We start from the raw sequence: 18,236 nt of genomic DNA on the forward strand, positions 1-18,236 counted from the left end.
ACTGTGCTCTATGTTCTAATGTGGATGTGCACATGTATCGTGGTTTGGGTGGGACAAAAACCCACACTACAAGTTTCAGAAAACATATGCAGTTTCTGTCCTCGGAGATCCTTGACATGATCATCACTGTCTATATATACTTTTCTGGCGATAGACGTAAAGCAGTGTCACGGCCTTTGCTGTGTGCGCCGTGACACTTTTGCCACACTTGCAGTTGCCAACGTGTTGGCTGGTGTGTGCACTTCCCCTTTAAGTTGTAGACCCCCTCTGTCTGGTGCTGTAAGGGTTAACTCCCTGACTGGGTGTGGTCACTTGGCTTTTATCTCCGGTGGTCATTGGTGCTAGAGCTCTGCTCCAGTCCAGGGTGTTCTATCTGCCCAGTACTTGAGGGCCACCTTGTAGGACATCAATGTCATCTGCGATGTCGTTCCTTTGTCTCCCTTGTATCCTCTATGTACCCAACCTCACTTGTTGTTTGGTGTGGGTTTATGTTCAGGGCTTGTTTTACATCTTGTTTGTTGTTACATGTCTGGGATGTTGTTGGTGTTTGTCCCTACATGTGTGCAAGATGTTTCCCTGTGTGTGTTTTCCCTCCGGAAGGGGGTTGGTTTCCCAGAGGGGTGAACCATAAGTCTGTATGCAGTGCTGCCTGGGGCTGCCATGCACTTTTCTGTATGGGGCCCAGTATCAGGAGTGCTGGATACCTGTGTGTGGAGTTGTTTGTATGGTATCCTATTTGGTGTGGGCACCTGTACTTATGCACAGGTTCCAGTCTTGGTGGCTGCGGCAGGCAAGTGTGGTTCTGGTGTTCTTACCTGCCGACTCTGTTGCTGCATATGGTCTTTTTCTTTCCCTGCTGCTAGGCCATTTGAGACTCCTGTTCATCCGTGTCTGGGAAGAACAGGTCGTCTCTCCCCTGCTCCTTTGTGATGCATTTGTACAGAAAACCGCAGCACTCTCCAGCCTTGTATTTCCAAAGGTTTATTCACCAGCAAAAGTGCGACATTTCGACCTGTGCGGTCTTTTTAAAGGCTTGAAAAAGACCACACAGGTCGAAACGTTGCACTTTTGCTGGTGAATAAACCTTTGGAAATACAAGGCTGGAGAGTGCTGCGGTTTTCTGTACAAATGCATCTATAACTGGGGGAGTTCAGGACTGACTCCCAACACGGCTGGCACCACCCCATCAAGGGACGGTATTTATCGCTTTCTTGCTGTGCTGCTACACTTTGTTTTTTATTTGCTGCTCCTTTGTGAGGGATTATCAGTGCGACTCAGGGCCAAAGGTATCCTGGTATGAGCCGACCTACCATCCAGGTCCGCTCATACGGTGAGGAGTTAGGGACACTTCAGGAGGTGACCTGCTTCCTGATTCCGGCGTCCTGGCCTAGCTGCTTCCCCTTTAGACCGGATATTATACGGTGGGGGTTTTTCTCCACTCCCCACCGTGACAAGCAGACTTCTTTGAGGCAGCCATTTAATCTGAGGCCCAATGTAATACTATTTAGTTTCATCAACACAAAATTATGTTTACTGCTTGACCTAAATGCTCATTATCTAATTTATCATGTTATTAAGATGTACTTATAAAATTTAACATTAAATATTGTATTGAAGTGAATGATACTTGGTGTTATCTGTACTCTATCAGGCGTAATTATCAATCTGTGCTCTATCTTGCTTACTCTCTCTCTCTTGTATGACATGTGGCTTTACTTTGCATGTATTTTTCTATCTTTAATTGTTCTATTTCACAATAGCAAAAAAATGAAAATAGCTTTTCCCACCATGTATTATGATGGTCAACAAGATGACTTCTGAGTAAAACATTTCCCTCATCCTGAAGAGGAACATGGCTTCTCCTCTGTGTGAATTCTGTGATGTCAACATCTGAGTAAATGGTTTCTTCCCAGCGTGATTTATTTGATGTCTAAAAAGATCTGATCTCTGGATTAAACATTTCCCACATTCCGAACATGAGAATGGCTTCTACCCTATGTGAATTCTCTGATGAATGAGGTATGATTTATCTGTAAAACATTCCCACATTCTAACCCCTTAGTGACCAAGCCTTTTTGGTCACTTATAGCAGAGAATAACAAATCTGTAATGGTTTTGCACATCCAAGTAATTCTGACAATGTTTTTCATCATATATTGTACTTAATTTAGGTGGTAAACACATACAATTGTACAATAGTTTTTCAAGAATGTATGAATGAATTTAGCTTCTCCCCTGTGTGACTTCTCTGATGTCTAACAAGATATCTATTCATAGCAAAACATTTCCCACATTCTGAACATGAAAATGACTTCTCCTAGCCTTGCTCAGTGGAGTCTTGTAGGCGGGAAATGCAGGACCTCAGTTTGCATCAATATCTTTTGTTGTCTCTGCAAATGAATAGGGTTAAAAGCTTGACCACTTCACATGATGTAAGGGGAGCAGCAACGCAGCCGAGGCCAGTGAGACAAGGAGCAGGGAGCCAGAGCCAGGAAGCAGGTAAAAAAAAAAACTTCCCTTCACAGTTCTGTCCATGGAAGGGGGTTTGCCAAAAAAAAAAGGCCAAAGTACACAACTCCTTTATAGAGTTAGTACAATGATCACCTATAAAAGGACATCTCCTAACAAATTCCACAAAGTCTGGGATCCATGGTGGGATCTAAAGAATGAAGAAAGAGGCCCAAACACAAGGACATACATTATAAAAGAAAAACTTTAGTAATCATTGGTAACAACAAGTTATGAGACACGAGAACAGAGAAGAGACATTTCCTCATCTGATCCTCATGTTTGTTACAAGGGTTTATCTAAAAAACTGATTTCCAATTAATGAAATATACTATCACATGCTGCTATATACTCCCATCTGTATTTATTTCCAGTACACAATATTTCAATTTGTTATTGTCTTATAGCCTCTCAGTACTGCTCCTATAGAGAAGACTATTAGGAGGCCTTCTCTTCTGAATATTTATCTCCTCAAGACATAAATAGGAGATAAAGGTGATTAAAGATTTTTAAGATTTAGAAAAAAAAAAGACATCTTTACCAATATTTTATTGTTGATCACCGGCACTCATTCAATACAGGAGATCATTGCTCTATGCACCCATATACATTTGGTAGCTGAAAGCAAGGTCCCATTTTACTGCCCATCAGTGCTATTTCATTCTGATGCAGCAATGTCAAAAGGCGTATTCTGTTAGATTAAAGCCAGTTATTGACTGCTGTAAAAACATGTATGGAAAGTCACTAACGGGCTGAACATGAAGATGGCTTCTCTCCTATGTGAGTTTTTTTATGTTTAACAAGATGTGGTTTATGATAAAAACATTTCCCACATTCTGAACATGAATATGGCTTCTCCCCTGTGTGAATTTTCTGATGTGTAACAAGAGATGATTTTTGCTGAAAACATTTCCCACATTCTGAACATGAAAATGGCTTTTCCCCTGTGTGAATTCTCTGATGTTTAACAAGAGATGATTTTTGCTGAAAACATTTCCCACATTCTGAACATGAAAATGGCTTCTCCCCTGTGTGAATTCTCTGATGTACAACAAGAACTGATTTATCACTAAAGCATTTCCCACATTCTGAACATGAAAATGGCTTTACCCCTGTGTGAATTCGCCGATGAGTAACAAGAGATGATTTCTCACGAAAAGATTTTCCACATTCTGAACATGAAAACGGCTTCTCCCCTGTGTGAATTCTCTGATGTATAACAAGAACGGATTTATCACTAAAACATTTCCCACATTCTGAACATAAAAATGGCTTCTCCCCTGTGTGAATTCTCTGATGTATAAAGAAAGCTGCTCTATCACTAAAACATTTTCCACATTCTGAACATGAATGTTGCTTCTCCCCTGTGTGACTTCTCTGATGTGTAACAAGATATTTTTTTATTGCAAAACATTTCCCACATTCTGAACATGAATATGGCTTCTCCCCTGTGTGCATTCTTTGATGTCTAACAAGTTCCTGTTCATATCTATAATATCTCCCACATTCTGAACATGAAAATGGCTTCTCCCCTGTATGAGTTCTTTGATGTCTAACCAGATCTTGCTTTCCAGAAAAGTATTTTTCACATTCTGAACATGAAAATGGCTTCTCCCTTGTGTGAATTTTTTGATGTGTAACAAGATATTTTTTTAAAGCAAAACATTTCCCACATTCTGAACATGAAAATGGCTTCTCCCCTGTGTGCATTCTTTGATGTCTAACAAGTTCCCGTTCATATCTATAATATCTCCCACATTCTGAACATGAAAATGGCTTCTCCCCTGTATGAGTTATTTGATGTCTAACCAGATATTGTTTTCCAGCAAAGCATTTTCCACATTCTGAACATGAAAATGGCTTCTCCCCTTTGTGATTTCTTTGATGTGTAATAAGATATTCTTTTGAAGCAAAACATTTCCCACATTCTGAACATGAGAATGGCTTCTCCCCTGTGTGCATTCTTTGATGTCTAACAAGTTCCTGTTTATATCTATAATATCTCCCACATTCTGAGCATGAAAATGGCTTCTCCCCTGTATGAGTTATTTGATGTCTAACCAGATGTTGTTTTTCAGCAAAGCATTTTCCACATTCTGAACATGAATATGGCTTCTCCCCTGTGTGAACTCTCTTATGTTTAACAAGATTCGGTTTTCTAGCGAAACATTTCCCACATTCTGAACATGAATATGGCTTTTCCCCTGTGTGAATTCTCTCATGTTTAACAAGGTCTGATTTACGATAACAACATTTCCCACATTCTGAACATGAATATGGCTTCTCCCCTGTGTGAATTCTCTGATGTGTAACAAGTTCCAATTCATAACTATAACATTTTCCACATTCTACACATAAAAATGGCTTCTCTCTTAAGTGAGCTGTTTGACTTTCACTACTTTGTGACTTTGTGATTTTTATGTGACTTTTATTTTGTGTTATAGTCTGTGACGATTTAGAAGATTGGACCTGTTTAAAAGGATCAGATGATACATTTTTCTTGTGAATAGATGAGGATATATCTTGGATATAGGCATGTTCTTCATATGTATCTTGTGTGATACAACAAACCTCTACTTTAAAATCAGAAGATATCAGATGTTCCTCTGAGTTCCTGGTACAGTCATCTGCCAAGAACACAAGACATTTTATTATTCATGAATAATATAACCATAAAGTACTATTGATATTTTATAACATTTCTATATAAAACAAAGTCTAAAGAACTTACCAGTCATGGAGAGGAATTTAAGTTTTAATTGACTAAAATAGTGATAAAAACAGATGCTATTGACTGTCTGTGGGTAAATAAGGGACTTCAGAATAGGGATAAAATAAAGATAAAATAGAGTATTCCTATCAAATACTGACGACATGTAGGAGTCCCTGTCTCGTTGAATAGATGGTTTTACCACCAGTGATTGATGACAGGTAAGAGTCCCCGTCACGTTAAATAGATGATGTTCCTATTAATATTGACCTACAGGGTCATATTAGTAGATGGAATTTGTATTGATGTAACAAAGCCTCAAGAATAAAAGGAAAAGAGAGAAAGAGTTTGATGACGTGCCAATGGTGTAAGCAATGATTAGAATTAGCCATTTCTTAGGCTGTCATTAAAGTGTCTGAAGTCCCTTTCCAGAAAGAGAGAATAGGTTATCAGACAGTCCCTTTCTCTCAGGAGAAAATGCTTTGAGGGAGTTTAAGGTGTTTGTAATGTACATGCAAGAATTACTGTGGCAGAACCCGTAGGAACTCTGTTTGCTGAGAGAGAGAACAAGCAGCTACATAATATGGAAAGCAGGGTACTTGTATGAAGGGAGACAGCGGGGGCCGCAGCTGTGAGTGGAGTGACGTCACGACATAGGAATGTGTAATAGCGAGTACAATGTCTGCACACTAGCACACCACCGCAGGAACCTTAAACATCTCGACTTTCGCTTGCTTTCTGGCTCTCTTCTCCCACTCTCAACCATCTGTTCCCTCCAAGACCCAGATGCCGCCACCACCCTATATAACACCACAATAAGTACAGCTCTGGACAATGTTGCCCCCTAACACACAACAAACCCCGAAAAATTAACAGACAACCCTGGCACACCAACCTGATCAAAAAACTCAGACAAGCTTCCAGGGCTGCTGAGCGGCGATGGTAGAAATACCATTCTAAAGATCATTTCACTGCATACTAGCAATCCCTCCTCATATTCAAATCCTCACTCGCTGATGCAAAACAGGCCTACTTCTCATCTCTCATGTCTTCCCTGTCCCACAGCCCCAAACAACTTTTTAACACTTTTAACTCCCTTCTCCATCCCCCAGCGCCCCCACCCTCTTCTGTCTTCTCAGCTGAGGACTTTGCCAAATACTTCAAACAAAAGATAGTTAACCTCAGAGAAAACTTCACTACACAGTCCCCACAGACCCTCTACACAACTGCTCGGTCCTCTTCTCCCAAAACCCGCTTCTCCACCATTACAGAAAAAAAACTCTCCACTCTACTCTCCAGATCTCATCTGACCACCTGTGCACTTGACCCAATCCCATCCCACCTCATCCCTAACCTCACTACAGTGTTTATCCCAGCCCTAACTCATCTCTTCAACCTCTCACTAACCTCTGGTGTCTTCCCCTCTGCTTTTAAACATGCTACCATTACACCCATACTCAAAAAGCCTTCACTTGACCCATCTTCTTTGTCCAGTTATCGCCCCTTATCATTTCTTCCGTATGCCTCAAAGCTACTTGAACAACATGTGCATTCTTAACTGTCCTCTCACCTCTTCTGCTCCCTCTTTGACCACCTACAATCTGGCTTCCGACCCCACCACTCGACTGAGACTGCCCTTACCAAAGTCGCCAATGACCTACTAACAGCCAAAACCAAGAAACAATACTCTGTCCTCCTTCTCCTTGACCTGTCCTTCAAAACTTTTGACCACTCCCTTCGGTTGCAAACGCTCTAATCTCTTGGCATCACTGACCTGGCCCTCTCCAGGATCACATCATACCTCACAGACGGGACATTTAGCGTCTCCCTCTCCCGCACCACCTCCTCGTCTCATTCCCTCTCTGTTGGTGTCCCGCAACGCTCTTCTCTATCTACACTTTTGGCCTAGGACAGCTCATAGAGTCCCATAGCTTTCAGTATCACTCTTATGCTGACGACACAAAAATCTACCTCTCTGGTCCAGACATCACCACCTTACTCAAGTTCATAGGTTTTGGAACCGCGCTGCTGGGAGCTATGTATTCCGGTCACAGGTGGATGATACAAGGGTGTCAGCCCCTCTCCTCGACAACCAAAGGATATGGTCCTCCCAGACCTCCTCCTCTACAGGGTTTAAGGGGATAGGCAAGATAGTGAAGCACCCTTGAGAAAGTTGTTCTAAAAGGTTTTATTCTACTTACAACAGGTCAGTAGACAAAAGGCATAAAAATACAAGATGATCGTCACGTTCCTGCCCGACCCGGGTTTCGCTACCTCGCTTCTTCAAGGGCGATGACTGAGCATGCTCACAAACGAGCCCTATAAATAGCACAGCCCTCTCATTATTATTCAAGCGGGTGTGGTTCCCATCCGTATAGGACATTTTCAAAATAACAGTTTTACAACATATAACATAAAATCACACTGATGCAATCATTTTTAAAATACAGACATAAGAATATAAAATTATACACGGGAGTGGATTGTTACTCCCTATTGCCAATTTGTATAAAGACCCTTTCGGGTTACCGCTGTTCTCAATAGTCAATATATACATTCAGCCTCTTAATAAGAATCTATCCCCCACTTAATCCTCTCTTGTCCTAGGTGTATCCCAACTCAATTTATTATAGTAGTTCTATCCTCATATACATTCCATCCACTCCTCGGATATTATACCGGTATTCTCCACCTACTCCCGGAGCGTCATTCAGCTAATTTCCACTCCTCCTGGAACATCCCTCCACAGGACGCCATCCGATTCTGGGACGTCACACAGGTAATCTCCGCCCACTCTTAGAACGTCACTCAGGAGGGCGCCACCCACTCCGGTAGCGTCATTCAGGTGTTCTCGACCCCGCCTCCACCCCTGATGTTCCCATCACAAGGCATCATTATCCAATGGAGCAGCCAGGAAACCTGACGTCATCCAAAGGTCCTTAGGAGGCCAGGTAGAGAACAGCCGAACGTCGCCACCGGTGGGTCATTTTACAGTAAACATGGTTTAAGGTCAAATTCAATGTTAAGCCCTCTGGGTTGTAGGGTTCCTAGCTGGTAAATCCACTCCACTTCCTTTCTATTGATTTGTGCCAGCGAGTCCCCCCCACGCCAGTGTGGCTTAACAGTTTCAACTCCAGCGAATTTTAACCCTTGTGGGTTTTTTCCATGTGATAATTTAAAGTGTGCTAATACGCTATGGGTCATTAGGCCTTTTTTGATGTTCCGTAGATGCTCTAGTATCCTAACTTTCAGCTTCCTAATTGTCCGTCCCACGTACTGAGCCCACAAGGGCATTCAGTAACGTAGATGATGCCCTCATTTTCGCACGAACAATTGTTCTTTATACGGAATTCAGCCCCATTCTTTTTAGACACTATCTGTTTAATATTCACCTGTCGATCTCTGGAGTTCCGATTTTTACAGCCTGCACAAAAGCCACACCAGGTAAATTTTCCTTCTTTTTTTCTCCTTCACATTAACTGGGGGTATGGCACTACGTACGAGTTTCTCTCTAATGTTGGTCGCTTTTTTAAAAATAAAAGAGGGATTTGCAGGTAATTATTTTTCCTATTGTAGGGTCGTTTTTTAAAACTCCCCAGTTCTTTTTCACCATTTTCTTAATGTTATCTGACATGGAGCAAAATTTGGTCACAAATGAAAATCTGTAGTCCCTATTTTCTTTTATCACTAATCTTTTTGTATGTTCCTTTTTTCCTTTTGTTTCCATCTCTACTTTCTGTATGCCTACATCTAAATTGGCCTCATCATATCCTCTCTCCACAACCTATTTTTTAACACCCCACATTGCGTTCTATATTCAACCACCTCTGTACATTACGGGCCATCCTCTTGAACTGTCCTTTCGGATGTTCCTGAGCCATGGCCGTAATGACAGCTCTTCATATCAATAAAGGAGTTCACGTCTGTTTCTTTAAAATAGGAGCTAGTAAGGAAACGCCCATTTTCAACCCGAATGCATAGGTCAAGAAAATTACGCATGTGTTGCTGATTTCCCCCACAAAACGTAGATTCCAACTATTGTGGTTCAATTGGGAGATAAAGGACTCGAGTCCCTCCTTTCCTCCTTCCCACAGCCAGGAGACAGTCATCAATATACCTCCTCCAGAAGGTCAATTTGCCTCCCGGAGTGTCCGCTCCTAGTGTGGGAAGGATGAAATTCTCCTCCCAGGCCCCCATAAAAATATTTGCGAAGCTGGGGGCGAATTTCGCCCCCATCGCAGTGCCAATGCACTGTACGTAATGTGAGTCTTTGAACCAAAAATAGTTGTAATCGAGACAATAACTGAGGCATTCCAAAATAAAATTGCCCTGCTGATTCCCCATTTTCGCATCATTTCTGATTCTATTTTCCACCGCTTCCATTCCCAATTTCTTTGGGATAACTGTGTACAAGGATGCCACATCAATTGTGGCCATCCATGTGTTCACAGTGGGGGGGTTAAGGTCTTTGATGAGCTCCAGCACAGACCCAGTATCTTTCAAATGGGAGGGGTTTTGCAGAACATACCCTTGTAAATAAAAATCAATATATTCCGTGACTCTGCACGTCAATGAGTTGAGCCCCGAAATTATCGGTCTTCCCGGGGGGTCTACTGGATTTTTGTGGACTTTGGGCAGATGTATATCACCGGCACCAAGGTGAACGGGATGGTAAGAAAATTAAACTCTTTTTTATTAGTATTCCTTTTTTGAAGGCCCCCTGTTAGTATATACCAACAAGAATCCGTTTGTATTCCTGGTAGGGTATTCCTCAATTTTTTGTAAGTTGTTGTGTCGGACACTAATCTTGCATCTCGGCCTCATATTTTCTTTATTCATTATGACCACCCCTCCCCCTTTATCCGCCGGCTTTACAATTATACCTGAGTTTTTTTTCCAGATCTTTGAGAGCTTTTCTCTCTTTATAGGTGAGATTGTATGTCACCTTCTCCATATCCATCGCTTCCAGCTCTTTTAACAATCCATCTTAAAAGCCTCCACACATACATTATTTGAGTTTTTTCGGAAAAAACTTAGATTTTTCTTTCATTGGAGTATGCAGAATCACTTCATTATAATCGTCTGACTTAGTAATCCCCACCTCAGGGTTTGCATTCTGCGGTGCAGGGTTATTAATCCAATATTTGGCCATGATTATTTTCCGGATAAATTTATGTATATCCAGAAATGCCTCAAACTTGTTGATTTTCTGACTGGGTGCGTATTTTAGGCCCTTGTTTAGAACACTCGTTTCCCCTACTGTTAAAATATGGCTGCTCAAGTTGAAAATCCCTTTACATCTCCTTGCTCCTTTTTAGTTTGGGGCTTATTTTTCCCTTTTCCCCGTTTTCCTCTACCAGACTTCTTTTTTGTGGAGTCCTCATTATCTGTTCTTTTATTTCTCCTTCCCTCTGTAACACCTTTATGTACTGATGGGGAAAATTTTGTTCCCCTTGTTGTTTTGGATTTGGTCTGCTTCCTCACAATTATCCCCTTTCAGTTCTTCTCGTTAACTACTACCTCCATAATAAGCTCCTTTGTCAGAATAATTAGAGTCATAGTTGTCATTAAAATTATAACCATTTTTATAATTATCCTGTGGTCTCCATTTCGGTTTTCCTCTGTACCCTCCCCCTTGGTATGGAAAAAACTCAGGTATAATTGTAAAGCCGGCGGATAAAGGGGGAGGGGTGGTCCATAATGAATAAAGAAAAATATGAGGCCGAGATGGCAAGATTAGTGTCCGACACAACAAATTACAAAAAATTGAGGAATAACCCTACCCAGGAATACAAAACGGATTCTTGATGGTATACTAACAGGGGGCCTCAAAAAAGGAATACTAAATAAAAAAGAGTTTAATTATCTTACCATCCCGTTCCCCTTGGTGCCGGTGATATACCATCTGCCCAAAGTCCACAAAAATCCAGTAGACCCCCCGGGAAGACCGATAATTTCGGGGCTCAACTCATTGGACGTGCAGAGTCACGGAATATATTGATTTTTATTTACAAGGGTATGTTCTGCATAAACCTCCTCCCAATTGAAAGATACTGGGTCTGTGCTGGAGCTCATCAAAGACCTTAAACCCCCCCTACTGGTGAACACATGGATGGCCACAATTGATGTGGCTCCTTGTACACAGTTAACCCAAAGAAATTGGGAATGGAAGCGGTGGAAAAAAGAATCAAAATGATGCAGAAAATTGGGAATCAGCAAGGGCATATTATTTGGGAATGCCTCAGTATTGTCTCGATTACAACTATTTTGGTTCAAAGACTCACATTTACGTACAGTGCATTGGCACTGCGAAGGGGGCGAAATTCGCCCCCAGCTTCGCAAAATATTTATGGGGGCCTGGAGGAGAATTCTCCTTCCCACACTAGGAGCGGACACTCCGGGAGGCAAATTGACCTTCTGGAGGAGGTATATTGAAGACTGTCTCCTGGTGTGGGAAGGAGGAAAGGAGGAATCGAGTCCTTTATCTCCCATTGAACCACAATAGTTGGAATCTACGTTTTGTGGGGGAAATCAGCAACCCAAGCGTTAATTTTCTTGACCTATGCATTCGGGTTGAAAATGGGCGTTCCTTACTAGCTCCTATTTTAAAGAAACAGACGTGAACTCCTTTATTGATATGAAGAGCTGTCATTACGGCCCATGGCTCAGGAACATTCCGAAAAGGACAGTTCAAGAGGATGGCCCGTAATTGTACAGAGGTGGATGAATATAGACGCAATGTGGGGTGTTAAAAAATAGGTTTGTGGAGAGAGGATATGATGAGGCCAATTAGATGAATGCATACAGAAAGTAGAGATGGGAAACAAAGGAAAAAAGGAACATACAAAAAGAATAGTGATAAAAGAAAATAGGGACTACAGATTTTCATTTGTGACCAAATTTTGCTCCATGTCAGATAACATTAAGAAAATGGTGAAAAAGAACGGGAGTTTTAAAAAACGACCCTACAATAGGAAAAATAATACCCTGCAAATCCCTCTTTTATTTTTAAAAAAGCGACCAACATTAGAGAGACACTCGTACGTAGTGCCCATACCCCCAGTTAATGTGAAGGAGAAAAAGAAGGAAAATTTACCTGGTGTGGCTTTGGTGCAGGCTGTAAAAATCGGAACTCCAGAGATCGACAGGTGAATATTAAACAGATAGTGTCTAAAAAGAATGGGGCTGAATTCCGTATAAAGAACAATTGTTCGTGCGAAAATGAGGGCATCATCTACGTACTGGAATGCCCATGTGGGCTCCAGTACGTGGGACGGACAATTAGGAAGCTGAAAGATAGGATACAAGCGCATCTACGGAACATCAAAAAGGCCTAATGACCCATAGCGTATCAGCACACTTTAAATTATCACATGGAAAAAACCCACAAGGGTTAAAATCGCTGGAGTTGAAACTGTTAAGCCACACTGGCGTGGGGGGGACTCGCTGGCACAAATCAATAGAAGGAAGTGGAGTGGATTTACCAGCTAGGAACCCTACAACCCAGAGGGCTTAACATTGGAATTTGACCTTAACCATGTTTACTGTAAAATGACCCACCGGGTGGCGACGTTCGGCTGTTCTCTACCTGGCCTCCTAAGACCTTTGGATGACGTCAGGTTTCCTGGCTGCTCCATTGGATAATGATGCCTTGTGATGGGAACATCAGGGGTGGAGGCGGGTCGAGAACACCTGAATGACGCTACCGGAGTGGGTGGCGCCCTCCTGAGTGACGTTCTAAGAGTGGGCGGAGATTACCTGTGTGACGTCCCAGAATCGGATGGCGTCCTGTGGAGGGATGTTCCAGGAGGAGTGGAAATTAGCTGAATGACGCTCCGGGAGTAGGTGGAGAATACCGGTATAATATCCGAGGAGTGGATGGAATGTATATGAGGATAGAACTACTATAATAAATTGAGTTGGGATACACCTAGGACAAGAGAGGATTAAGTGGGGATAGATTCTTATTAAGAGGCTGTGAATGTATATATTGACTATTGAGAACAGCGGTAACCCGAAAGGGTCTTTATACAAATTGGCAATAGGGAGTAACAATCCACTCCCGTGTATAATTTTATATTCTTATGTCTGTATTTTAAAAATGATTGCATCAGTGTGATTTTATGTTATATGTTGTAAAACTGTTATTTTGAAAATGTCCTATACGGATGGGAACCACACCCGCTTGAATAATAATGAGAGGGCTGGGCTATTTATAGGGCTCGTTTGTGAGCATGCTCAGTCATCGCCCTTGAAGAAGCGAGGTAGCGAAACCCGGGTCGGGCAGGAACGTGACGATCATCTTGTATTTTTATGCCTTTTGTCTACTGACCTGTTGTAAGTAGAATAAAACCTTTTAGAACAACTTTCTCAAGGGTGCTTCACTATCTTGCCTATCCCCTTAAACCCTGTAGAGGAGGAGGTCTGGGAGGACCATATCCTTTGGTTGTCGAGGAGAGGGGCTGACACCCTTGTATCATCCACCTGTGACCGGAATACATAGCTCCCAGCAGCGCGGTTCCAAAACCTATGAACTTGACTTTGCCAGTGTGAAACCCTACCACACGAACCCGGGACCAGCAGCAGCGCAAGTAACAGTCCGTGTTGAGACGCAGGACTGACTTTCTGTTTTATTTTGTATCACCACCTTACTATCAAAAATCCCACAATGTCTATCTTCTATATCATCCTTCTTCGCCTTTCGCTTTCTGAAAATAACATGGATAAAACAGAATTCATAATCTCTCCCCCATCTTGCTCAACCCCCCAACAGACATATCTATCACAATCAATGGCTGCACACTCTCCCGATCAACCAAGTCCGCTGCCTTGGAGTGACCTTGGATTCTGCCCTTTCCTTCCGACCGCACATCCAAGCCCTTTACACCACCTGTCGCCTCCAACTCAGAAACATCTCCTGTATCCACGCTTTCCTTAACTTTGAATCTTTGAAAATGCTTGCACATGCCCTCATCTCCCACCTAGACTACTGCAACACTCTCCTCTGTGGCCTTCCATCTAGCACTCTCGCACCCCTCCAATCTATCCTCAACTCTGCTGCCCGACTAATCCACCTCTCACCCTATTACTCCTCTGCCAATCCCTTCACTGGCTCCCTATTGCCCAGCGAATTCACTTCAAAGTACTAACAAATACATACAAGGCTGTCCATAACCTGTCCTCTCCCTACATCTCTGAGCTACTTTCCCGATACATCCCCATACGCACTCTCCGATCCTCACAAGACCTCCTTCTCTCCTCTCCTCTTATCGCCTCTTCCCACAATCGACTCCAAGATTTCTCCCGTGCATCCACCATACTCTGGAACTCGCTACCCCAACATATCAGACTCTCACCTACAGTGGAATCCTTTAAAATAAACCTGAAAACCCACCTCTTCAGACAAGCCTACAATCAGTGACCCTGCTGCCTCTATACCGCCATGACCAACTTCACCCGCACCTACTGTGTCTTTCTCCCATACCATGTAGATTGCAAGCCCTCACGAGCAGGGCCCTCTCTCTTTCTGTACCAGTTTGTAACTCGTCTGGTTTATGATTAGTGCAATTGTCTGTATTATGTATGTATACCTCTTCTCATATGTACAGCGCTATGGAATGAATGGCACTTTAATAATAAATAATAATAATAATATTAAGAGATAACAAGGCAATGTGTGCGAGGTACTAAGTTTGTGTATGAAGCTCCAGAAAATGGTATTTTTTATTGAGTTAAAAAAGTGTGTGTTAACCCCTTCCCGACACATGACATAAAAGTACATCATGGCGGCAAGTGACTTGATGCATTTTTAGGTACCATTACCAGGCCCTTGCTGTATCTGCCGGGATCGGTGTAAAAGCTGATGTCGGCGGATTAACCCCTTCTATGTGGCGGTCAGTGCTGACCGCGACATAGAAGTTGCTTGCGGCGAGTGAGCCCATCGTGTCCCCACAGGGCATCGGGACCTGCCTTCTATGGAGGCCGAGGAGATCCAGTCCCAGACCCGGTCTCCTAGGCAACCTGTTAGTGTATTACTAATAGAAAAAACTGTAGAAAAAAAAGGAAAAAGCGCACCCATTAGGTGTCGCCGCATCTGTAACGACCGGCTCTATAAATATATCACATGATCCAGCCCATCCGATACCCACTGTAAAAAAAAATATAAACTGTCAAAAAAAAGCCTTTTTTGTCACCTTACATCACAAAAAGTGCGATCAAAAAGGTGTATGCCTCCAAAAAGGGTAACAATAAAACTGTCACCTCATCCCGCAAAATATTAGCCCCTACCTAAGACAATTGCCCAAAAAATAAAAAACTATAGCTCCCAGACTCTGGAGACACTAAAACATGAATTTTTTTGTTTCGAAAATGCTATAATTGTGGTAAAGTAAAATAAAAAAAATAAGTATACATATTAGGTATCGCCCCGTCCGTAACAACCAACTCTATGAAAACATTACATGTCCAAACCCCTCAGATGAACACTGTAAAAAAATAAAAATAAAAACAGTGCCAAAAAGCAATTTTTTGTCACCTAACATGAAAGTAGACATATTTGCTATCACCGCGTCCTTAACAACCTGCTCTATAAAAAATAGCACATGATCTAACCTGTCAGATGAACGTTGTAAAAAAATAAAAATAAAAAACAGTGCCAAAACTGTTATTTTTTTGTTACCTTGCCTCACAAAAAACATAATATAGAGCGATTAAAAATCATATCAGAAGATATCAAAATAGTACCAATAAAACTGTTACCTTATCCCCAAGTTTAAAAAATGGGGTCATTTTTGGGAGTTTCTACTGTAGGGGTGCATTAGAGGGGCTTCAAATGGGACATGGTGTCTAAAAACCAGTCCAGCAAAATCTGCCTTTCAAAAACCATGCGGCACTCCTTTTCTTCTGCGCCTTACATCAGTTTACGACCACATGTGGGGTGTTTATGTAAACCTCAGAATCAGGGTAATAAATGTTGAGTTTAGTTTGGCTGTTAAACCTCGATGTTTTAAAGAAAAAAAATGGATTAAAATGGAAAATCTGCCAAAAAAGCGAAATTTAGACATTTTATATCCATTTTCCTTTAATTCTTGTGGAACGCCTAAAGGGTAACAAAGTTCGTAAAATCAGTTTTGAGTAACTTGAGGGGTGTAGTTTCTACAATGGGATCATGTATGGGGGGGTTTCTAATATGTAAGCCCCACAAAGTGACCTCATACCTGAACTGGTCCTTAAAAAGTGGGTTTGGGAAATTTTCTTAATTTTTTTTAGAATTGCTTCAAAAATTCTAAGCCTTCTATCATCCCCAAAAAATAAAATGACATTTACAAAATGATGCAAACATAAAGTAGACATATGAGAAATGTTAAGTAATAAATATTTAATGAGGTATCACTTTCTGTTTCAAAAGCAGAGAAATTGAAATTTTTAAAATTGGGAATTTTTCAAATTTTTGGTAAATTTGGGATTTTTTCATAAATAAGGGTGAAATACACTGCCTGTCCAAAAAAAAAGTCGCCACCAAACAAAAGCCTTTAGCTTTGATTACGGCACGCATTCGCTGCGGCATTGTTTCGATAAGCTTCTGCAATGTCACAAGATTTATTTCCATTCAGTGTTTCCATCCAATCTTGCATGGATGATGGTAGAGAGTCTGACCGCTGCGCAAAGCCTTCTCCAGCACATTCCAAAGATTCTCAATGGGGTTAAGGTCTGGACTCTGTGGTGGCCAATCCATGTGTGAAAATGATGTCTCATGCTCCCTGAACCACTCTTTCACAATTTGAGCCCGATGAATCCTGGCATTGTCATCTTGGAATATGCCCGTGCCATCAGGGAAGAACAAATCCATTGATGGAATAACCTAGTCATTCAGTATGTTCAGGTAGTCAGCTGACCTCATTCTTGGAGCACATACTGTAGCTGAACCTAGACCTGACCAACTGCAGCAACCCCAGATGATAGCACTGCCCCCACAGGCTTGTACAGTAGGCACTAGGCATGATGGCACCTGAGGGGTTAACTGCCGCTAATTGCAGTTTCCTGTCATATAAGCTTGGCACCGCCTCCTGTATTTGTATTAGATGCTAATTATCATTGGTGGCGCAGTGTGCCCGCCCCTCCTCCTCCAGTCTCTCCTCATTGGCAGCGCGGCACAGGGGGAGGGAGAGAGTGACTCCTTCTCCCCTGTGCTGCTGAGGGAACATGAGCACGCTGACAGCAGCGCGCTCATGTTCTGCGATAGCGCGCTGGACGCATTATCGGCAAGGTTAGATGCCGATAACTTTGAAAATCATGAATATCAGCCAATAATATCGGTAACTCCGATAATCGGTCAAGTTATTTTGAATCTTCCGCCATATAGATGACAATGTTGACGAAAAACATTCCTCCTCATGGATACCAGAAGTTTCAGAACCAGAAAATGTGCCAAACTGCGAGTGAAACCATATGCCCCAAAAAACTGCGACTTACCAGTGGACTCCTGTCTACGATTGTTTATGGCAAACTCTGCCAAAGACAAAAACGAAGACCATTCCTCCTGGTTCTCAGAGACAAAACATCTCAAGTAAGTCTTCAGACTTTGATTAGTGCGTCCATCTGTCCGTTCGACTGAGGATGAAAAGCCGAAGAAAAGGACAGTTGTACCCCTAGTCGAGTACAGAACGCTTTCCAGAATCTGGACACAAACTGAGTCCCACGATCTGAGACCACATCAGAGGGAATGCCATGGAGTTTCACGATGTTGTCAACAAACACTTGTGCAAGTGTTTTAGCATTAAGTAAGCCCGGCAACGCTATAAAGTGCACCATTTTACTAAAGCGATCAACTACCACCAGAATAACTGTCTTTCCTGAAGAATTAGGTAGATCATTGATAAAATCCAAGGATAAGTGAGTCCATGGTCTGGACGGTATGGGCAACGGAAGTAGAGATCCGGAAGGCCGAGTATGTGTCACCTTAGCACGTGCACAGGTACTACAGACACATAGTCCTCAACACATTTACGCAACCCTGGCC

The 18,236-nt window shown here is 42.2% G+C and overlaps 1 protein-coding gene across 1 annotated transcript in view; it reads right to left on the minus strand.

Annotated features, from left to right (window-relative positions):
• Positions 1-2,959: 2,959 nt before the first annotated feature.
• Positions 2,960-18,236, minus strand: part of LOC121005794 (zinc finger protein 260-like) — a 34,136-nt gene continuing 18,859 nt past the window's right edge. The window contains exon 3 of the mRNA XM_040438558.1: positions 2,960-5,135. Coding sequence (XP_040294492.1) covers positions 3,253-5,135 — 1,883 coding nt within the window. The 3' untranslated portion in view covers positions 2,960-3,252. The remainder of the gene's footprint in view (positions 5,136-18,236) is intronic.

Source organism: Bufo bufo, chromosome 6 (assembly GCF_905171765.1).
Source record: "Bufo bufo chromosome 6, aBufBuf1.1, whole genome shotgun sequence".
NCBI classification, from domain to species: domain Eukaryota; kingdom Metazoa; phylum Chordata; class Amphibia; order Anura; family Bufonidae; genus Bufo; species Bufo bufo.